General features: G+C 36.5%; 1 protein-coding gene across 8 annotated transcripts in view; it reads left to right on the top strand.

Annotated features, from left to right (window-relative positions):
- Positions 1 to 22,303, top strand: part of PPHLN1 (periphilin 1) — a 119,353-nt gene extending 97,050 nt beyond the window's left edge. For all 8 annotated transcript variants that reach the window (XM_010970547.3, XM_010970546.3, XM_074375015.1 and 5 more), the window contains one exon: positions 19,908 to 22,303. In XM_010970547.3, coding sequence (XP_010968849.1) covers positions 19,908 to 20,102 — 195 coding nt within the window. In that variant the 3' untranslated portion in view covers positions 20,103 to 22,303. The remainder of the gene's footprint in view (positions 1 to 19,907) is intronic.
- Positions 22,304 to 24,731: the final 2,428 nt, after the last annotated feature.

Raw genomic sequence — 24,731 nt, 5'->3', positions numbered from 1 at the left:
CCTTATTGTTCATACCATTTGCAAGTATTCTCTCCCTTTCCTTAGGTTTGCTTTTTGTTTTGTTGATGGTTTCCTTTGCTATGCAAAAGGTTCTAATTAGGTCCCATTTGTTTATTTTTGCTTTTGTTTCCTTTGCTTTGAGAGACAGATCCAAAAAATATTGCTGCAATTTATGTCAGAGAGTGTTCCGCCTATGTTTTCTTCTAGGAGTTTTATGGTTTCCAGTTTTATATGTAGATCTTTAATCCATTTTGAGTTTATTTTTGTATATGGTGTTAGAGAATGTTCTAATTTCATTCTTTTACATGAGCTGTCCAGTTTTCCTAGTGCCACTTATTGAAGAGACAGTCTTTTCCACTTTGTACATCCTTGCCTCCTTTGTTATAGATTGACTGGAAGTGTGTAGGTTTATTTCTGGGCTCTCTATTCTATTCCATTGATCTTTGTGTCTGTTTTTGAGCCACTACCATATTCTTTTGCTTACTATAGCTTTGTAGTATAGTCTGAAGTCAGAGGGCATGATACCTCTAGCTCTGTTCTTCTCTCTCAAGATTGTTTTGGCTCTTCAAGGTGCTTTGTGTTTCCATACAAATTTTAAAATTATTTGTTCCAGTTTTGTGAAAAATGCCATTGGTAATTTGATAGGGATTGCACTGAATCCGTAGATTGTCTTGGGTAGTATGGTCATTTTAACAACATTAATTTTTCCTATCCAAGAACATGGTATATCTTTCCATCTATTTGTGTTGTGTTCAGTTTCTTTCTTCAGTGTCTTATAGTTTCTCAAGTAAGGGTCTTCTACCTCATTAATTAGGTTTTATCCCTAGGTATTTTGATGCGATGGTAAATGGGATTGTTTCCTTAATTTGTCCTTCCAGTAGTTCATTCTTAGTGTATAAAAGTGCAACAGATTTCTGTATTAATTTTGTATACTACAACCTTATTGAATTCATTTAGGAGCTCTAGTAGTGTTTTGGTGGTATCTTTGGAATTTACTAGTATAGTATCCTGTCATCTGCAGATAATGTCAGTTTTACTTCTTTTCCAATTTGGATTCCTTTTATTTCTTTGAGTATGATGTTGACTGTGGGTTTGTCATATATGGACTTTATTATGTTGGGGTATGTTCTCTTTGTGCCCAGTTTATGGAGAGTTTTTGTCATAAATGGATGTTGAATTTTATCAAAAGCTTTTTCTGCCTCTATTGAGATGATCATATGGTTTTCATTCTTCAGTTTGTTAATGTGGTCTATCACATTGATTGCTTTGCAGATATTGAACCATCCTTGCACCCCTGGGATAAACCCTACCTGATCATGGTGTATGATCCTTTTAATGTATTGTTGGATTTGTTTTGGTAATACTATGTTGAGGATTTTTGCATCTATGCTCACCAGGAATATTGGCTTGTAATTGGATTTTTGCATCTATGCTCACCAGGAGTATTGGCTTGTGATATCTTTGTCTGGTTTTGGTTATCAGGTTAATGCTGGCCTCATAGAATGAGTTTGAAAGTGTTCCTTCCTCTGCAGTTTTTTGACATAGCTTGAGAAGAACAGGTATTAACTCTCTGAATGTTTGTTTGGATTCACCTGTGAAGTCATATAGTCCTGGACTTTAGGTTGTTGGGAGTTTTTAAAATTCCTCATTAGTTTCATTGCTGGTAATTGGTCTGTTTATATTTTCTATATCTTTCTGGTTCAGTCTTAGGAGATTGTACATTTCTAGGAATTTGTCCATTTCTTCTAGGTTGTTCATTTTATTGGCATATAGTTGTAGTAATCTCTTTATGATCCTTTGTATTTATGTGGTGTCAGTTGTAAAATAGTACACTTGATGTTGTCCCAGAGGTCTCTTAAACTGTCCTAATTTCTTTTCAGTCCTTTTTTTTCTGTTCAGCTTCAGTGATTTCCACTACTTTGTCTTCCAACTCAGTCACTGATGTTTCTGTGTATTATTTATTCTACTGTTGATTACTTCCAGTGTATTTTTCATTTCAGTTATGATACCATAACTGAATCGTCATCTCTGTTATTTATATTTTCTAATTCTTTAATAGAAACTTCTTGCTCTGTTCATTCATTCTTCTCCCTAATTCTTTGATCATGTCTACAGTCATTACCTTGTACTCTCTCCCAGATAGACTGCCTGTCTCCTCTTCACTTAGTTCTTCCTGTGGGGTTTTATCTTGTTCCTTCATTTGAAATATGTTCCTCTATTGCCTCATTTTGCCTAACTTGTTTTTACTTCTATGTATTTGATGGGTTGGTTACATCTCCTAACCTTGAAGAGGTGACCTTTTGTAGGAGATATCCTATGTTCCAGCATTGCATTCCTCTTTGGTCACCAGTTATCTGCTCTAGGGGGAACCCCCTATGTGGGCTGTGTGGGTCCTTCTCTTGTGGAGGTGCTGACTACTCTGCATGGTTTGGTAGGCATGACTGGCCCCCAGTAGGTGTGGTTGTTTGCCAGGCTTTGCCTTATATGGAGGCTGCTCACTGCTGTTTGGCAGGGCTGGGTCATGAAGCAGCTGGCTTTAGACCCTGGCGGGCCCTGAGACTAGTGCTAGCTCATTGGTGGGCAGAATTGGGGTCCAGGAGATCCTTGAGCCAGTGCTGGCCCACTGGTGGGTGAAACTGGGTCCTGGGGTTTGGCTGTAAGACTTAGGGGTCCCAGAGCTGGTGTTGGACTGCTGATGTGTTCAGCCAGTTCCTGACACAGGTGAGTACATGGTTTAGGGCGTCCTGAAGCTCGTGTTGACCTTTTGCTTGGTGAGACATGGCCCAGAACATCCCAGGGCTCTTGGTGGCCTACTGGCAGGCTCTGGGACTGTGGGTGTCCTGGTGCTGGTGTCTACCTGCTGGTGGGTGAGGCTTTTCATGAGGCTAGAACAGGCTTACTGGTGGGCGGGCCCAGGTCCCAAGAGATTCTGGGAGTGGTGCCTGCTCCCTGGTGGTTGGAGCTGGGTCTTGGGGCTCTGGGATCTAGTGCTTGCCCTCTGGTGCATAGGCCTGGTTCCTGGGCCCTCTAGCCAATGGCCACTAAGCTTAGGAGGTCAGCCCATCTGCTGGTGGGTGGGGCTGTGTCCCAGCTCAGTTAGTTGGCTAGTCCTGAGGCATGTCAGTACTGATGCCTACAGGCTGGTAGGCAGGGGTAGGGCGATAGGGCTGGTTACACCTTCCTTGTAATGTTCTATCAGTTAAAAATTTAACTGTGATATTTACTTGATCATGGAAAAATATTTATTGACAACCCCATGAAGAGATTCATTTACTAACTTCAAAGAATTTTCAACGGGATCAGTTGGAAGGATGGCACAAACGTCAAATTAAATTTTGAGCCAAGGCCAGAATATGCTAGGCCTTTAAATTAATCAGAGGAGTTAAAGATCCACTGTTTCCTAGCCTTATACCTAATGGGAAGACAGTTACAGAAGAAGCAAAATAAATTGTATTTGCCCTCCACTTAATGGAGGTGGGATGGACAGAAAGAAACATATGTTTCTTAAATATTTCAAGTAACTGGAAAAATTTGATCTGGAAGAACTTTGTGAAATATATCTTGAACAACATTTTGAACAAATTAAAGTAGAAAAGCAACCAAGGAAGTGCAGATGGCATATGAGAGCAGCTAAAATATTTTAAAAATGTATGGTGGGTGGTATTTGGGAAGGTGATGAGAATATTTTAGTAGCTAAGATTTTATTAGAGGACCCTTAATTGGGTCAGTCTTGGAAGCCAGAGCAGCAGGTTTCTGAGAAGTGTGTTTCCATCTTAGGATGATAGCATCTGTGAGCAGGAGAGTTTAGAATGAAAAGACTAGAAGCAAAACAATGAGAAAGAGAGAGTTGTACTGGTTAGGTCAAACTAGTAGTGTGAGTATAGAAATAGCAAAACCAAGAAATAAGGAAGTGAATAACAGAGTCAGATTTTAGCACTATGGTACCTCAGAAAGCGTGTCAACAGTCCGCTTTAACAGTAGAATCTTGTAGCAGTTAATTTTTACAGGAGATTTTGTGTTTGCTCAGGAAGTAAGTCCTAACCATAAACATTAATTTCTTGTCTTTTATAAAGTACTATAACATGAAGCACACTGAGCCCTCAGTGAGTGAAGCTGCATTTTGATGTTTGTGCTTTTTGACATAGGACACTGAAAATATGTATAAGGAAAGAAATGGTTTAATGCCTTTTTCCAGGACGTGTTTATATGAAAAATTTTTGTCTATGTTGTATCTACGTGAGCACATGACAATCTTGAACGAAGTAAGGTTAAAGGGGAAACCACAGCCTACTGTTTCTTTTGGCTCCTGGAGTGAGGTGGCCAGCCTTTTGACCCTTATTTTATCTGGAGCAATTTAACGTTCAGTGCTGCTAATCCAAACAGATTTCATCTCTGGTTTTCCCTATTATTCTTACCTAAAATATACCACTTATCCCAGTCTTAGTGATTTTGCTAGCCAAAGTTGTTAATTTAAAAGTACAGATTTTTAAACTAATAACTCAAATTTTAAAAAGCCATTTTAATAAATATACTGTACATTGAAAAAAAATATGGTAAGATTTATTAGATCTTTGGGATTCCAGTAGAATTTCAGTTATACTACTGTCATTTTTCATAGTTTCATAGCCCTCATAACTTCAAATAAATAGAAATATTTAGTTGTATTCTGTGATACCATTTTACCCCAGATTATCTGCAGATGTAAAAAAAATTCATTTGACTGGATTCCTGTCTCAAATTCTTGGCTGTAACTAAATTCTGTTTCAAAAAGGCTTTTGAGGACCAGATTTACATCTTCATTTACAGACATTCAATAATATACTTAGTGATTAACAGCTGGTACTTATCTAGAGCATGAAGTGGAAGTAGCAGTATAATTAGTTGATGTAATGACGACAGCATCATGATTCTAGCATGGGTCTGTTTATTTGTGTGCACCATATTGTTACAAGTATGTCTCTAAGTCTTGAAAGGAACTTCAGTATCATTTGAGAAATCAGTAGTAGTTTCATTTGTAATGTCAAGTGGACAAATCAAGACTAATTTTAAATCATATATCATTTACTCTATAGACTTTGCTATTAAAAGTATAGACTAAAAAATATTTGCAGAGAAACCTTGAAAATACGTATTTTCATATGTAATGGGATTTATGGACCTTTCCCACTGTATATAATGCCTTCAGAGATAACAATAAAACAATGAGTTATGTTAAATACTCATTAATTTTAACCTACTTTTAATATACCAGATACTGCAGTTCCTGTTTTTAAAATGAAGCTGTACTACTTACGTTAGTGATGAATAAATTCTTTCTTCTGGAAAGAAAAAAACACATCTTAGAAATATTCAGAGTGGTATTATTATATGTTATCTAGTTGAAAAGCTTCTCTCAGTAGAAGCATGATTAAGTAGATTGAAAATGTTCTGTTTCTTACATTTACATATGATGAGTTGAAAGCAGATACATTGCTTTTTTTTTTCCCCCCAGTAGAAGTAACAAAAGCTATATTTTCAGTGGAAATGCCAAGGATTGACAGTTTAGCATTCACCATGGGAAATTATAGCCTGTCTTTAACTATGTTGGAAAAGCCTTGTGAAGCACTCTGATGGGTTTGCCATTGCACTGAAGAAAAAATAGATTCCTACCATCCCCTTGGCACTCCTGCCCATGTGAAAGCACTGCCTACAAGCAGATATGCTGTGGTGCAGGTGGGATGGTGCAGATCTGTGCTGTTCCCAGATGGCCACCCCAGCCCTGAAGGCCAGGTAACATCTGCTACGTTGTGCAGGCCATCATGCTAGGTATCTGGAGGAAGCTGCTTTTGGTTACGAGTTATAAAACCCACTCAGACGACCTTTAGCAAGCAAAAGGAAAGTACTGAAAGCTTATGGAGGTTTCTCATGAAACACAGGGCAGAAACCAGGTTTAGAGCTTGGAACTGGAAGTCCGCCTTCTTCCTAATTTCCCTTCTTTTCTTCATGCTTCCTTCCCTCTGCACCTGGTATCTACTTGTCCTGTATTCCTTGGCAATGCAACATCATAAACCCGATTCATAATCAGTAAACCCTGCGATTTGTCTGTCACCAAATCCTTTAAGTTCTATTCTATAAATATATATATTTCCACTGGAATATAGTATAAATATAGCTGACAGAGTTCTCTCTCAGGATGGGGTGGGGGTGGAGAAGGGCCAGCTGAGCAGAAATGCCGAAGCTGCCTGTGTACTGCAGGTACAGTTAATCCTGACCACCACTATGTTCCCCACCCCTTCACTGGCATCTTTTGGCTCAGTGGCCTCTTAACAACCCCTGCTCCCATCACCTTCACTAAAAAGAGAGTAGGGCATACATTTTAAGTCTCCCAAAACTATTTCCTCAGCAAGGACGTCTTTATCTTGAGCTGAAAACTCACAATATCTTGATAGTGTAACAAAAAGGAAAATTTTTCTAAACTACAGTGCATACAAAATATTTAACCTGTCTTTAAAAAAAAAGTCACAGAAAGCAGAGAAAAACAAAAAGTGGCACATTAGCACATATGTGCTGAAACCATAACTTAAATTTTTCAGTGTGAGACATGGAGAAATTTCATAGCAGGAAAAGTGATTTCCCCTAAAATCAGCTAGGCAATACAGAATTTTAATGTTGAAAGAAATGGGATGATAGAGTGAATGTGCCTGGATCACTGATTGACCTGGCAAAAAAGCTAAAGAAGAACTAGCCTCCCCTGTAGAATTCATTGAAAGTGTCCCATTTCAACCATAAAATGCCCTCTAAACCAACCACAGCGTAAGTAGTTTACAGAACAGTAGTGCTTTTTCCCAGCATCGGGAAGATGGCTGGTCTGACCTGTTTATTTTTTTAAAATTTATCTTACTGGTATCCCTGAAGCTGTATGGAAAAATAACCCAAGTTTCAGATTTCATCAGGGGGAAGACTTGAAGTATTTGACATGAAGCTCACACACAGAAATAATGTCTCATTGTCTCAAGATAGTTAGGAATCATGATCAGATGACCTGCCTTTTGGGTCCCTCCAAGCCACTTTCTTTATACCACTCTTCAAAACCAAGCTAATGGATTTATCTTTGCCAAGGATTTAGTCGGTCATGGCTTTATTTCTGTTTTGGATTTAAATAATTCTTGTGGGTTATAGCAGCAGCATTGTAAGGGGTAAATTAGAAACCGAGGCTGTGAATGTTAATTGTACTTCTTGCAGCTAAACTCCTTCAATCTCTCTGCTTCAATATTTTTGTAAGATGAGAATAGTAATTCCAGAGTACTTAGGAGGATTCCTGGTACCTAAAATAATGTAAAAGCCTGTATGAAAATGTTAGTGACTTAATGTTTCTAATATGCCACTAATTTCTAAATGCTATTCTATTTAAACAAACAAAAAACCCTTTAGAATTGTAATCCATAACCATTTCTGGTCACAGAGACCTTTGCCAAGGATTCCTCCCCATGCTCTTAAAAGTCTTCCTGTGTAGTGAGCCCTTCCTGACGACTCACTGCTTGGGCTCAGTAATTGTTAATACTTTTAGATTCTTAGCCATCCTTCCATATCTTTACAAGGTTAGAGCAACCTTACTGTTGGATTCTCTCCAACTTCGTTTGTGAGAGATGAGCCAGGAGGTAGGGGCGCCGGATGGGTCATGAAGTAGCTAATCTGCTTCCTGCTGAGTCACTCCTGACAGTTTGACCTATCAGAGGGTCACTGGGTGGATGGAGGTTGCTCCTCCTAGATCTCAAACCAATGTAAGATTTTTTACTCATAGAACAGGGGCTGTTGCTAATTATTTACTTTCTTCTAGCCTTATTCAAAAATAAAACATGACCTTTTGTAAAACATGACTTTGTACTTTTCTGATTGATAATGTTAAATCATTTGAGGACTAGACTAACCTCATGAGCAATTTAAAATCTATTCATTTCAAAAAAGACTTATTTGGAAGTAATCATAATTAAAATAAATTTTCTTTTGATAACACTAACTTAAACTGTATGTTAGATTTTTCTTTTGGTTGTATACTCATTAGCTTCATTTAATTTTCAACCAATATAATAATTTCTTTTATAACAAATAGCTATATGTAAAAAAACAGTGTATATACACGTAAGAAATTTTACCTTTTAACTTGATTTTTTTTTTTTTTTTTTTTTTTTTTTTTTACTCAAGAGAAATATTTTCTAAGTGACAGATACCTTTTAAGGAGCTGACTTGCCATTTTAACCTGTGATCAGTTTCATTGTGATGAATTTTTAGACATTAACTTGGGAAAATGTCTAAATTGAGTATACCCCTCCCTGCCTTTATTGCAGAATTTTTATTGTTTTCAGACATGAAAATATTAAAAGCCACATGACAAATGTCATTTTGCAAGATACTTATTATTAACCATTTTCTCAGCAATTAGAATTTTTAACCTATTTTATAATGTATTTAATTGCTTTTTATCCTATCTTCATTATGACTATTTTTCTTTAGATTAGCCTCTTCGTATATTTTGAATTTCTTTTCTCAAATCAGTAACTGACAATGAACACCAGATTACTTTTCCTGGCCTACTGAATCAGAGTTGAAGGGGATATTGAATAATGAATACATTAGTGTCCTTCTAATTAGCAGTCTTCACTTGGTTCGTTTGTTGTTTGTTGAACATGAAAAAAAATGTCTACAGTGTAATACAAATTATTTTAAGTCCAAGGAGGAATTAAGCCATAGGATCAAACATAAATTATTTAAACTTGTGGTTTAAATACGACTGTCCGTTAGTCATCTTTTCCAAATCTTACCAGGTGTATTCCAAGTTTCATTGTTTTTTAAACATACTGTACTTTTTTGTTTGTAATATTCCAAGATGCCTTGGAATAGCCAACATTCTAAGTGCTTTTGTTATTTTATCTGTTTATTTTATTAACCACTTTTTAAAACTGAACTATAGTTAATTTTCAATGATGTGTTAGTTTCAGTGTACAACAAAGTGATTCTGTTTCAAAAACTGTAGCTGTGGTTTATGTCAAAGAGTGTTCTGCCTATGTTTTCCTCTAGAAGTTTTGTAGTATCTGGTCTTACATTTAGGTCTTTAATCCATTTTGAGTTTATTTTTGTATATGATGTCAGAGAATGTTCTAATTTCACTCTTTTACATTTAGCTATCCAGTTTTCCCAGCACCACTTGTTGAAGAGACTGTCTGTCTGCTCTCCATTGTATATTCTCGCCTCCTAAATGACCATAAGTGTGTGGCTTTACTTCTGGCTTTCTGTCTTGTTCCATTGATCTGTGCCAGTCCATAGATCTGTTTTTGTACCAGGACCATACTGTTTTGATTACTATAGCTTTGTAATATAGGCTGAAGTCAGGGAGCATGATACCTCTACCTCTCTTCTTCTTTCTCAAGATTGTTTTGGATATTTGGGGTCTTCTGTGTCTCCATACAAATTTTAAAAATTTTTGTTCTAGTTCTGTGAAAAATGCCATTGGTAATTTGATAGGACTGCATTAAATCTCAGTGCTTTTTATCTTCCCCTACTCCACCCATTATGATCTTTTCTTTGGAATTATTATAATATTTCATATTTGTCTTATGGCATTTACTGTACAGACACACCTCAATTTTATTGGGCTTCACAACTATTGCTTTTTTTTTAAACTGAAGGTTTGTGCCAACCCTGCATTTAGCAAGTCTTTCTACCAGCACCATTTTTCCAACAGCATTTGTTCACATCATATCTGTGTCACATTTTAGTAATTCTCACAACATTTCAAACTTTTTTATTATATTTGTTATGGTGGTCTGTGATCTTTGATGTTACTATGGCAAAAAAGATTACAACTCATTGAAGGCTCAGATGAGGGTCAGCATTTTTAGCAATAAAATATTTCTGAATTAAAGTATATACATTTTTTAGAGATAATGCTATTATTGCACACATAATAGACTACAGTATAGTGTAAACATAACTTTCATGTGCACTAGGAAACCAAAAAACTCATGTGGTGTGATAGTTGCTTTATTGTGATAGTCTGGAACTAAACCTGCAATATCTCTGAAGCATTCCTGTATTTTACCATGCCTTGTGGTTATCGTAAATGTGTTACTCTTTTTATTAGAATCTAATTTCTTTGGGCAGGGTCTGCTATATCACTGACCAAATCCAGTGTCTTGCACACAGTAGGTGAATTCTAATTGTCTGATAGGTGCAGTTACCTGTCATCTAAATTTATATCTGCATTTACAGATTGATTCATATCTATAATTCTGAACGCACATTGAGAAGATGCAAAGTTCATTACCCAGGGTTCAAGCAAAACAGAGATCCATCTTCATTTGTAAGCTGAGATGACCAGACCCATATACCCATCATTGGGCCTTATTTTGCTTTAGATCTCTTTCCCTTTAGTATTTTTTTATAAAAAATTTCTAACATTAGGAATTACACAGTGCACATCGATGTGCTGAGCACCTAGATTCTCTAATTAACATTTTGTTTTATTTGTTTTGATGTATCCATTCTTCTCTTCATCCATTAATTCATCTTACTTTTTGATGCATGTCAAAGTGTATTGCAAATCTCATTACATTTCACTCCCAAATACTTCCACATGTATGCCATTAAGCAGAGTTAATATTTGTGGCTTCCCCTCACCCACACATTTTAAAGAAATAAAATATTACAGATAAAAGCCCTTCTCAGATCCCTGCTGGCTTCCTCCCTTCTCAGAGTTGTCATTCTTACGTATGTTTTGTATTTTTAGTATATATGTATGCATTCCTAAACTAAATGAACTTTAAAAAGCATACATAAATGATGTCTCTAATTTCCTTTGCAACTTTTTCCCCTCAGTATTAATTTGAGGTTTGTCTAGTTCTTGTATTTAATATCAGTGAGACTTGGTTTTGGCATCAATGAATGATTCTATAGACTCTTTGGAATTATTTCATTTATTTTTGTCTATTGAGTGTATTATGATTGAAAGAACCAGTAAGCTGGAAAGGGTAAAAAGAAAACCACTTAGGTATTAATCTTTGGTGGAATCCTATAAATTTATAAATCGATGAGAATTCTACAAACATTGATTGCTAAGGTCTTTTAGCATTTAACCATGTAATCATTGATTTTGGACTGACTTTTTTACATGGCTGTAACACTTGTATCCATACATAGAATGTAGGCGGTTGAGATCTAATCCATGTGTTCATGGTGCATATCTGAGCAACCATCAGTGTACTTTGTAGAAGCTGTGCTTTTAAGAGCCAGTGGGGGCTGTAGCTTTGAGAAGGATGTTTCAAAGATATCTTTTTCTATTAATATAGCACAGGGAGCAACAAGGGTTGTAATAGTTTTGACACCTTCTGTATTACTACAGACCCAAATCAAAGGGTTTAAATGAGTCTCCAGTATTTAATTACCATCAGTATACTGTCACTTTTCCCCCAACCTTATCAACACATTAGACATTATAAGTTTTCTTGTATAGTAAGCCTCAATTGGAGTTATCTTTTTAATTTGCATTTTTATGTGAATTTCATCAAAAAATTGTAGAACGTTTCACAGATAGCAGTTATGTTTCACAGTGCTCCTTTAAAAGTGGTAGGCTTTTATTTCCACTTTAATGGCAAAATAGTTGCAAATATGTGTTAATTAATTTCCAGGTCAACACTTACCACTTTCCTCTTTTTTCAACTCCTCAGTCCTCTATAATAACACTGCTTAATAGAATTTTCTGTGATGACAGAATGTTTTATATTTGTGTTAACCAATATGGAAGCCACAAAAGTGCAGCTGAGGAACTGAATTTTTAACTTACCTAATTAAAATTTAAGTTTAAATAAACCCATATGGCTAGTGGTTACTGTATGGGACGGCACAGCTCTATCATCTCCACCATCCCAGTAAACTACTCTTGGCAGTTAACCAGTTACTCCCTAATTTTCAAGTCCAGTCAATATGTTTTGGTTGTCAGCTTCTTTGATCTTTCTTTCATTGATTTGATTGACTGTATCCTTACCCGACAAACTTTTTCCTTCACCCTCTCTTAGTTCTTAGTTTTCCCGATTGTCTCTTCTGTGACTGATACTATTCTTAAGTGCCTGCTTTTGGCTGTCTTTTGTCTTACGTTACGCAGTCTCTCAGAGTTGACTTTGGCTATTCATTCAACATTGAGTAAGGATCTACTTTATCAGCTACTGGAGCTAGAAAGAATTTACCTCCTTCCTTAAGGAACTCCCATGGCCTCAACTGGCATTAGTGCTAAAAATGATAAGATTTCTCTCTCCATTCCCTCTTTCTTTCTCCTGAAGTCTAGATTCAGTATTCAGCTTCCTTCTGACAGGTGCCTCCGTTACATTTTAGGTACTGAACTTATCTCCCATTCCCAATACTCTCCCTCTTGAAATAAATTAAAAGCCTTCAACCTTTCTTTACATTATCATATCCAATCCATATTGTTTCTTAATTACTCATAAAGCCTCTAATCTCATCTTTATTTAACATACCACATCATGTGCATTGTTCCGGCTGTGAGGAGGAGCCCATAGCATTGGTTCCTAACCATTCTTTCCCTAATACCTCAAAAGGATCTGCTTCTTGCTTGTAGCTTTTTATCCATTTGCTAATTGTTCATTTATAGGTTGAGGTCTAAACATCTTGAAGGAAAGCTTTTCATGATCTCCTTTGAGGGTGAGTATGCTTTAGCTATGCCAAGCCAGTTGAATTTCCCCCAAATGCTAAGTCCTCTTCCTCCTCCACTCTTCTCTAGAGTGAACTCCTCATGTTTAAAGAATCAACTCTTGCAATGGCAAATGTTGCCCCCATTTTGATTTTTTTTTTCAGTGTGTACATGATTAATGTCAGCAGAAAGTAAAGGACAACTTGAGGTAAAACTAAAACCAAAATAAAAGCACTAATGGTAAAACTTTTACTGTAGTCTTCAATGTTAGAAATATCATTAGATGTTAAGCAAACAAACAAAAGAATCAGTTACAACACAATTTTATAGTACTTCCTTCTCTAGACAAAGCCAGAACAGTTGTTTTTCCTCTTTCCATCATCAGGATCACCATCTTTAACATGTATGAAATGCTTCCTATGTAGCAGGCACTATACCCAGTGCTCTTTATTATCTCGATTCTTACAACAGCACAGTGAGGTCTGTAGGTACTGAAACGAAGGCACAGAGAGTAAGTTTGTTTTCCGCCCCCTTTTTTATTTGTATGATTCTGCTAAATAGTCTACCAAAGTGTCCTGTATCATTTTGCATTCCTACCAGCAATGAATGAGAGTTCCTCTTGCTCCACATTGTCACCATATATTGGAATTGTCATTATTTTGGAGCTTAACAATTCTAACAGGTGTGTAGTGTATCTCATCTCATCTCATTGTTTTAGTTTTCAATACCCTAATATCATGTGATGTTGAGCATCTTTTCATATGCTTATTTGCCATCTGAATGCCTTTGGTGAGATGACTGTTCAGATCTTTTGACCATTTAAAAAACTTCTGTGTTTTGTTCTTTGTTTTTTAGTTTTAAGAATTCTTTGTGTATTTTGGATACCAGTACTTTGTCGGATATATGTTTTGCAAAGATATTCTCCCAATGTGTAGCTTGTCTGTTCATTTTCTGAAGTGTCTTTTGCAGAGCAGATGTTTTTAATTTTAATGAAATCCAATTTAGTGATTTTTTTTTCTTTCTTGTAACATGCTTTTGGTGTTGTTACCTAGACTTTTTTCCTCTGTTATCTTCTAGAAGTACTATAATTTTATATTTTACTTTTAAGTCTATGATCCATATAGTTAATTTTTGTGACAGGTGTAAAATCTCTGTCTAGATTTTGCATATGGATGTCCAGTTCTTCCAGTACCATTTGTTGAAGACTATCCTTTCTTCATTGAATGGCCTTTGCTACTTTGTTAAAGATCAGTTGATTATATTTGTATAAATCTTTTTCTGGGCTCTTTACTCTGTACAACTGATCTCTTTGTTCTTTTGATAGTACCATACAGTCTTGATTACTGTGACTTTATATTAAGTCAAGTAGTGTCAGTTCTCTGACTTTGTTTCTTTTCTTCAGTGCTATGTTGACTATTCTGGGTCTGTTGCCTTTCCATATAAACTTGAGAATCAATTTGTCAATATCCACAAGATTACTTTTTGGGATTTTGATTGTGACTATGTTGAATTTATAGGTCAAGTTGGGAAGAACTGATGTCTGAACAATACTGAGTTTTCCTATCCATGAACATGGTATATGTCTCCATTTACAGACACACCTAGGAGATAGCATGGGTTCAGTTCCAGACCACCGCAATAAAGCAGATATCACAGTAAAGCAAATCACATGAACTTTTTGGTTTCCCAAAGCATATAAAAATCATGTTTATACTACAGTCTATTAAGTGTACAATAGCATTATGTCTAAAAAATGTACATACCTTAATTTAAAAATATTTTATTGCTAAAAAATGCTAACATCATCTGAGCCTTCAGTGAGTCATAATCTTTTTGCTGGTGGAGGATGTAAAATATTGCAAGAATTACCAAAATGTGACACAGAGACACAGAATGAACAAATGCTATTGAAAGATGGTGCCAGTAGACTTGTTCAGTGCAAGGTTGCCATAGTTCATCAATTTGTAAAAAACACAGTATCTGCAATTCTCAATAAAGCAAAGTATGATAAACAAGGTACACCTGTGTATCTTCTTTATTTCACCAGTGTTTTATCATTTTTCTCATAAAGATCTGGTACATGTTTTGTTAGATTTACACTTAATTTTTTTGGTGCTGTGTTGTGTTTTTAATTTCGAATTTCAATGGTTCATTTCTAGTATATAGAAAAGAAACTGACTTTTGCATATTAATACCTTATATCCTGCAACCTTGCTTTCTTTAATCACTTATTAGTTCCACTAATTTTTTGATCAGTTTTGGATTTTCAACACAATCATGTCATCTGCAAACAAAGACAGTTTTATTTCTCCCTTCCTAATTGGTTTACCTTTTCTTTCCTTTTCTTGTCTTATTGCATTAGCTATGTCCAGTACAATGTTGAATAGGAGTGGTAAAAGAAGACATTTTTGTCTTGTTCCCTGTCTTGGGAGGAGAGCATCTACTTTCTCACCATGATGTTAGCAGTAGGGTTATTGTAGATATTCTTTGTCAAGTTGAGGAAGTTCCTCTCTATTTCTAGTTTGCCACAGAGTTTTTGTCATGAATGAGTGTTTCCTTTTTTCAGATACTTTTCTGCATCTATTGATGCGGTCATGTGACTTTTCTTTTCTAGCATACTGATGTGATGGATTACATTAAATGATTTTTCAAATGTTGAGCCAGCCTTGCATGCCTGGAATAAATCCCACCTGGTTGTGATACATAATTCTTTTTATTATATTGTTGGATTTGCTAATATTATTTGAGGATTTTTTGGCATCTCTATTCATGAGAGATATGGGTCTGTAATTTTCCTTCCTTGTGATGTTTTTGTCTGGTATTGGTAATAGGGTAATGCTGACCTCATAGAACAGTAGGAAATGTTCCCTCTGCTTCTCTTTACTAGAAGTGATTGTAGAGAATTGGTATCATTTCTTCCTTAAATGTTTGATAGAATTCACCAGTAAAACAACTTGGGTTTAGTGCTTTCTGTTTTGGAATGTTATCGTTGATTTAATTTCTTTCATAGATATAGTATTTAGGTTATTTATTTTTCCTCATCTGAGTTTTTGTAGACTGTATGTTTCAAGGAATTGGTCCCTTTCATCTAATTTATCAAATTAGCAGGCATAGAGTTATTCATAATATTCCATGAGGTCAGTAGTGGTGACTCCTATTTCAATTGTGATGTTAATAATTTGTGTCTTCTCTCTTTTTTTCTTGGTTAGCCCAGCTAGAGGTTTATCAATTTTATTCATCTTTTCAAATAACCAGCTTTTGTTGATTTTCTAATTTTCTGTTATCAATTGCATTGATTTCTGCTCTAATTTTATTATTTTCTTCTGCTTACTTTGTATTTAATTTGCTCTTTTTCTAGTGTCCTAGCTTGCTATATTATTAATTTTGTCTGTCTTCTTTTCTAACATAGGCATTTAATGCTGTAAATTTCTCTTTGAGCATCTTTTGATAAGTTGTGTTTTCATTTAGTTCAAAATATTTTAAAATTTCCCCTGAGACTTCTTTGATCTCTGTGATATTTAGAAGTATATATTGTTTAATCTCCAGATATTTTGAGATTTTTCTAGGTATCTTTCTCTTGATTTCTAATTAAATTGAACTGTGGTCTGAGAGCATACTTTATATGATTTCTGTTCTTTTAAATTTGCTAAGGTGTCTTTTATGGGCCAGAATGTGGTCTGTCTTGGTGCATGTTCCATGTGAGCTTAAGAAGAACGTGTAAAATCCAAAAGGGGTTTCACCAGGCCCACATCAACGTGTCTGCAGGGCTCTAGGGGAGAATCTCTTTCCTGGCCTTTACCTGTTTCTAGTGGCTGCCTATATTCCTTGGCTGGTAGCTTCTTCCTCCATCTTTGAAGCTAACATACCTTGCGAGGTAGCATATTCACAGGTACCAGGGATTAGTATGTGGACATCTTGGCTGGGGGTGGAGGACATTACTCAGCCTACCTCAGTAGTAGAGCCAGGATTTGAACTCGGTTAAGTCTGTTCTTGAAGCCACTTCTCTACTCTTTCTGGCTTCCCTACCACCTTCCACATCTAAGTGTCTCCTTTATGCTATGTTTTATTGTCTGTGTTTACTTTTTCCACTAGGATGTTACTCTTCAATAGGACACATTGCATTTGAACCAAATGAGTTGAGATAAAGGAGATTAGATGGAATGTTGAGGTATCAACAGTAGAGAGAAATTGTTTTTATTTGATTCAATCACTCAACCTTTTAAGGCTTTGTACATGTCTGACTTTTGCAGTTATCCATTTACCTTCTAATATTAATATAAATTATGAATTAAATGCTGAGATAAGTATATGCATGTATAGCTAAATTTAAGTAGCCTGCTGTGGCCAATGGCTGCTGCATTAGAGCACAGCTGTGCAACCTCTGTCTTTCCACCAAACTACTCTTACAAACTGTAACAGATACACTAAAGATGGTTTGTCTGAAATGAAAATTGACTCATTTTGCCTTAATTTTTGGTTTCTCTTTCTGTGGGAACAGAGGTAAGGACTAAAATGATACACATTTTAGAGGAGTTTTGTGTCATTCTAAGCATTTTAGAGAACACACTTGCCACTGAGGAGTTTGTTTTGCCAGATACTCTTCTTCCAGTCACCAGACAGCATAATTAATAGTAAAAAGCCTTGGTAGTTTATTTTATCATATCCCTTTATTCCTAAAAGTACTTTGTGAGAATTTACTATTAACATGGACTACTATGATAAGGGACTGTGTGAAACTGGGTTTGGATAGTGTTTTCATTATGCTGGCAAATTTAACCGTGTTTCTATGCAATTTATGTGACCTCCACCCAGACTTTAACGTTTCCCATTTTGATGAGGTCCAATCAAGGGAAAAAGCAATAACAAAAAAATCTTCCTGTGTGGCCTGTAGATTATCAAATCTGAAGAGTATTAATGCATTTCCAGCTTGGGACCGTAAGCAAACAAACTCTTCTAGCAGATAACTACACCCTTCCTGTTTGGGATTGAGTTTACTGTGGAACAGATTTCGGAAATATATCTCTGACTGTTGTGAATTTTATTTATAAAATGTTGGAGGGTGAGGTTCTTCCTTTAACAAAAAACTATTTCCTGTCTAATGCCCAGCCAGTGCATTTTAAGCAGTCTTTTAAAGAAAATTCACCCTATAGTAGAGAATTACGTTGCTTTGGGCTGTTCTGGTTGTTCTTTTCAACTAATGTACAACGTTTTTTCTATTTCAGTGAATACTTCAAAAAGGACTTAGAATTGAAAAATAAAATACAACCTTTTGAAGCTTGTATTATCTTGTCTCCAGAGGGACAGTAGTTTACAGTTTACATAAATGTATGGACACATTTTAATATGATTTTACTTTTGAAATGCAAATCTGTAGCACATTTATGTTCTGTAAATATGCTAAATGAATAGTTGCAGTTTAGGTAAAACGGCAGATTTACATTAAAGGATTTGCAGCTTAATTCACAGTGTAACCTTACCCTCCCCTAGTGCATCTGCTATAGAGAAGCCTATAAAATTTAGGCCACCCACAGGGTGGTCTGCTGAGGCCTGGGGTTGGTGTTAGAATGCTGTTACTATGTGGGCTGGCTGGTTTGGTACGGAATTTACCTGCACTAAGACTGAAACCTCGTGGTTCTGACTTTCCCCCATGGGGACTGCATTGGCTTGACTTAGGTGCTCTGTGTTTGTTAGACCGTTACTGAGCTCTTTCACCTTGACATTCTATGTTGTATTAAGTGGACGGTGCACTGTTCCCTAAGCTGGTTTATTAGAGTAGTTAGTATATCAATTCTGGGTCATGTAAACCTTAAGATAAACTGGAATAAATGGTTTGTTTAAATCGTTGAATCAAACTTAATGGTTATAATGGTTATTATAAGTAAATTTCATCACTGTTTAGAAAAATCATGTGTGTGTGTGTGTGTGTGTGAGTGCTGAGATGGAGAAGGCAGCTGAGGGTTTTATATATCCTAATTTCTGGGTCATTTGAGGAACTTACCCTTTTAATGTCTTTGGGGCTTGTGAATGGTTTTCAAGAGCAAGGAAATGAATTTAGTGTAATTTAGCAATCTAGTACTGAAAGTCAGAAATAGATATTCTTCATTAAGTAGCTATTTTAAGGGATTAAAAAATATTGCAGACATTTAAAAAAAATAGCAGCAACCACTACAATAACTAGCAGTGAGCATTTGAGAAATAACAACTATCATTAAGTGAAGCAGTGTCTTAAATGACTTCTTTCTAACATTTTAAAAAATGAACAAAATCCTTTTTCAGAGAAGAAACACGTCATGTTTCTGATAAATTTAGAAAAATTAAAATTAATATAACAGTTCTTTTAAATCAGGTAATTTGTATTTCACTTAATTTTCATGGAGACTTAACTGTAATTTTTCCTTAAATCTGTGAATTACAGAGTATGAAAAATAGCATAGAAATCTAAAAGGCATTTTGTGATTGTAAACTAAGGAAATTACATTTAGTTGTAGAGAAAATTTAGCAGTTTTTTTGGACAGGAAATAATATCTATTTGCCACTGATAAAAATTAAATATACATATTGAAGTAAAATATGTACATTGTGATGGAAAATATATATACATATGCAAGTATGTATGTGTCTATGTATACATGTGTGTGCACACACGCATGCATGAATGTGTGTGTGTCACATACTGTTTTGATCTTAACTCTGTCTTGGTGACCTTAAACTATGGTTAAATATTTATAACTTGAAAAGTTTTTTTTCAGATGAATTCTTTCAGCCTTCTTGTAGTTGTTTGTTGTATACTAAACAAAATTTTGAATTTGTCATCTGGTCACGAGTCAAACAAATAATCTAAAGTTAGGGGCTCAGAAACTTATTTCTTCCAAACAGGTAAATGAATAAAGCCATCAACATGCCTAACATAGCTAGCATTCACTCTAGTTCTTCTCACCTCTAGTCTGACGTCCTGTTAGCAGACTGCCTTATGCTTGACAAATGCCATGCCTGACTTCTGTAATCAGTGATGTGGTAGATCAGTGTTTTCCACTCATTCAACTTATCAGCAAATCTGAGAGAGAGGTTTAAATGGCCTTTGGCAGTAGTGTATACCCAGAGCTCAGAGAGGTTCAGCCGTATTATTGTGTCTCCCTTTCAGATGTTAGCAGCATAATTCTGCCAACTAAATCAGCTCATTTGACTAATTATTTTCATTCTTAGCTAACCACACTGTTTTTCATCTTTCCAGGTTTACCGACAAGACTGTGAAACTTTTGGGATGGTTGTAAAAATGCTGATTGAAAAAGATCCTTCATTAGAAAAGTCTATACAGTTCGCATTGAGACAGAATTTACATGAAATAGGTGAGCGATGTGTTGAGGAACTCAAGCATTTTATTGCAGAGTATGACACCTCTAGTCAAGATTTTGGAGAGCATTTTTAGAAGATTACTTGCTCAGGCAAAAAAAAAAAAACAACAAAACGCATTTCTAGATTTTTTTTTTCCTGGATTGTGTAAATCCTTAATATATGGAATTTTTGTGATGAAGAGAAATACTTTATGATAGTTGACCATATTTCCAATATCAAATAAACATTTAAATAGTCTAAGATATTTTAATTAGAATTTTTTTATCAACATGTAGAGCCTCCTAATCCATCCTTTTTTTTTTTTTTTTCCTCCTCATAAAATGATGGGTCAATTAATTTTTCAAGCTTTCTTGAAAAAGCAGTCCTGGAGAGCAGCTTCTGTATTTACTCATGCTCTGTAGTCTTCCGTAGTGTGCGATCGTTTGGTCACACTAGTGTAATTTATAGGTTAGAGATCATTCCACTTAAACATTCATGGTCTTTTTGCAGTTCATAGTCAGTGGTACCATGTGAAAATGTTAGAATTCTGAGTTGTGATTTTATTGACTTGTTGCTTGCTTATCTTAGGCTTTGGAACTTTTCATGTGTTTAAGTATATTATCCAAATACACTGAATACTTTGGTATCTTAGGGAATATTTGCTTTCGGATATTCTCATTGTGATAAAATACAGCACTTAAATCTCTAAAAGACACCTCATAATAAAATCCTGTTTCCACATGAATGAACTCAATGTATTCTATTCAAATAATCCTGGAACTCCTGACTCCTCTAGTCTCACTGATGTGTGAGTCTTAAACAGTATCATATATAAGACTAAGAGAAGGTGCAACTTGAGGTGAAAGATGAGGGCTGTTTTAAAGCTGAGATTTCTTTAAAAATTTCTAACCAGAAGAGAAAAATTGAGAATATGAAGGAGTGGTGGAGTTTCACTTTTTCCATAGGCCCATAGTCCCCATCTCAAGAAAGAAGGTGACTGATAACATACCCATGATGAAACCACTTACAGATTATGCCTTTGTTAACCTCTGTAATCTAACAAACTCTTTGTTCTGCTGCCCCGTTTAGGGGTTCATAACCCTCTAAAAGTGTTCTTGAAAGAAGCGAAGCAGAGTAGGCAGTAAGCCTAGCGAGCCTACACTTCACCACGCAGGCTGTGTAAACAGCCCTTCGTGGGCGAGCCATCCAAATCATGGGTTCGGTAAGAATCTAACTGGGACGATGAGGATTTTCCACTCATTTCCTGCTCACTTCCAGCTGCCCAGTGGCAGCTAGCCAAAGTATGTGATCTCGTGGCATGGGTTAGGATACCTTTAAAAATCATGTTTGTTATTCCTACCCAATTTCATTATCCTCCCATCCGCTTTCCATTTCCACTCCCTTCTCACTGGAATTCTGGCATTATTTTTAGGGGCCTCTATTGATTATATCTAAAGAGCTACCCTAGAGTAGACAAAAAATTATATTAAAAGTGGAAATAGTATAAATACTTTTAGTGGATCCTATAATGGGTGCCTCAAAATATGTATTATGCCCTCCCACAAATTAAAAAACTAACTGAAGGCAACAATTAATTTTCTAAAGTTTCCTATATGAGACCACCTTGAATTGAGATGCTATACGTAAGTCAAAACTAAACGTTGTGTGTCATCTTTGTCATTCTTCCCTAATGTGAACAGTGCTTTTATCTGTTAATTTGTTACCCACGTTAGAAAGTGCAGACCTTGTTTCTCCCCTGCCCCCATGTTTTTCTTCTGAGATATTCTGATTCCAGGATTCATTTCCTTAAGTCAGGATGTCACAAGTTTAAAAATAAAACTTGAGACTCAACTACCTTGAGGCAAAGGAGTTGTTTACTTTGTTGAAATTCATTAAGCTAAAGGTGCATTTAAATGTAGGTTCAACAGATAATTTCTTCTTTTCCCCTTTCCCCAAATTACATTCAACATTTAAAGCTGTTTATAGCTTGCCATCAGCATTATTCTGGTAGGCTTGTCAGTGTTAAATCTGTCTGTTTTATTTTTAAAGCTTTTTAAAGTCTAATTTTAGGATAGATGAATTCAGATATGTACCAGAGTGTGTATGCTACAAAATGTTCTTGATTAAAGAAATTTGTTTGTAAATTATCCATTATTTTTGAGTATGCCCAGTTGATGTGGTAAAATTTTCATTGTCTTACCATAAAGCCTTGATGATCAACAGAGGGAAAGCAGATATTGTAAAGTTTTTTTGTGAATTTTAAAAGTGCAAAATAAAGCAATCAGGTTTAAATAATTAGATTGTCTTTTTTTTTTTCTTTAACAGATTTAATATGTTTTGCTGAAACGTTGATTTTTATTACTCTGTACAGCAAGATTACTCGTTAGTGTTCCGTTTACCTACTCGCAACAGGATGGAGGACGTTTGAGCACTGAGAGACTGTTAACTTTGGTGACTTGGGGAGTCTCCCTCTCTTGAGAAAGCAGTTAAATGAGATAAGATTGAGCACAGGGTCATGCTCAGTAATTGTGTAATTATGAATCTGAGTTTCAGAGAATCACAGGATTAAAATCTGACATCTTTATAGTATCCTCTGGAGGACAAGAACCACGTTGTCTCTGTGACCCTGGTTCGCAGCGTAGTTTGGAACGTTGTAGGTCCTCATATTTTTTTGACACAAAGGAAGTGACATTCGACCCCTGGGTCTTGGAGGAATAGGACTTATCCAGGGAGAGAAGGGGAAGAAGGAGGAGGGCCTGGCACAGGGAAAGGTACGGGGCCTGTGTGACTGAAGTCGCTTGGGGAAGACAGTAGGGGACGAAGGTAGGAAAAGGTAGGTTGAGAGCAGGTGAAGGATTTTGAATCCTTTCTCTCCTACTGAAGAATAAGATTTTTAAATCATTACCTTTATATTTATTCCTGCCCAAAATGTTGATTTCTCACACCCCCTCAGCCCTGAGCCATTCACAGACCCAGAACCTCATGAAGAGGGGGAGGCCAGATCCCTTTACGAGAGGATTCTGCTACCCTGCCGAATGCTGTCTAGAGGTTCCAGCTTCATTTCCAGCGCTCCTACAAGGGACCCTAAACTCCAAGGAAAGCTCTTGTGGTTCTTTGGCAGCAACTTTGGAGACAGTAATCTGGTTGTCCCTGAAGTATTCCTGGTGGACAGTATTCAGTATTCAGTGTCGTGGGCCACCAGCCACCCAGGTGGCTTTCCATCTGTACCACTGCTCAGGCTGGCAGCTGGAGCTCCCGTGAGCAATGGCCACACTCTGCTTGTCAGACAGAGGCTTGTGGGTAAGTGCGGTACATTTACCTTCTTCCTCCTAGTTCTTGAGAGCACTGAGGTTACCCATTCAATGAAAAAGAAAAAAGTGGCAGGGTGGGAGGGCAGCTGGTAACTAAGGTGGTTGGCAGAACCTGTTCTCCCCCTTTTCCATGGTAATGGAATTGAAACTGAGTCACGTGCCTGTCTCATTAGGACTACTTGTCACCAGTGTGATCAAGTGACTAAGTCCTCCCCTGAGGAGAAGTGCTGCTACTTCTGGTCTGGGACCCTTCAGACAGTGGGTGGTACCCCCTTCATGCTCTCTTTTATCCCTCCCCCAAAGTAGTAGCCATAGCAACCCAGCCTCCACATGTTGCAGAGCCATGAGATGGAAGGTGCCGGGATCCCTGCGTGACCGCGTGGAGGGCTGAACTGCTACGTGAGAGAGGACTCGATGTCTTTCTTGTTTAAGGGCACTTCCTTGGTTTCTGGTTAGCAGCTCGCCTTGTGCTCAAATTCATCCAAATTACATTTCAGGGTTCGTGTCACTGAAGTTGGCCTCCAGCAGGCTGCTCTAGCTGTGCATTTCCATTGTAATAGTTGATCTTGGAGCAATGGGGACTGATTATATAAAAGGCCTTTCCAGTCTACTGAGTTTATTTCAAGTTGTATTTAAAATGCCCCTTGATGACAAATAGTTAAAGCTGCACACACACTTGTATAGCAGTAGAGACAGCCTGATTTTTACAACATGTTGTTTTTCGAGCTCTGCTCCCATAGATGAATGGTGTTCTAATGTTAGATCATTACCGTTGAAATTGTGTAAGGCTTTTTTGTGTTTAATTTTTTTTTTTACCAAGGTAACCTTGGTTTATATGTGTACAACCTTACATTTCTACTTCTGTGTACTGTACAGTGTGCTCACCACCAAAAATTTAGTTTCCATCCATCATCAGACAGTTGATCCCCTTTACCCACTTCACCCTCCCCATCTAGTAACCACTACTCTGTTCTCTGTATCTACATGTTTTTTCTTGTTTGGCTTGCTCATTGTTGGGTTTTGTTTGTTTTTTGTATTCCACATATCATACGATATTTGTCTTTCTCCATCTGACTTACACACTTAGCATAATACCCTTAAAGTCCATCCATGTTGTTGCAGATGGCAAGATTTCTTTTTCATGGCTGAGTAATGTTCCATTGTATTTCTGTGCCACATCTTTATCCATTCATTGGTTGATGGGCATTTAGGTTGTTTCCGTATCTTGGCTAAATGATGCCTTGATGAACGTAGTGGTGCATATATCTTTTCAAATTAGTGTTTTCATAGGCATTGGATATATATACCCAAAAGGGGGATAGCTGGATCATATAGTAGTTCTATTCTTAATTTTTTTGAGGACTCTCCATACTGTTTCCCATACTGGCTGCACCAATTTATATTCCCACCAG

Source organism: Camelus bactrianus, chromosome 12 (assembly GCF_048773025.1).
Source record: "Camelus bactrianus isolate YW-2024 breed Bactrian camel chromosome 12, ASM4877302v1, whole genome shotgun sequence".
Classification (NCBI taxonomy): domain Eukaryota; kingdom Metazoa; phylum Chordata; class Mammalia; order Artiodactyla; family Camelidae; genus Camelus; species Camelus bactrianus.
This window is presented reverse-complemented; position numbering and strand designations above follow the sequence as displayed.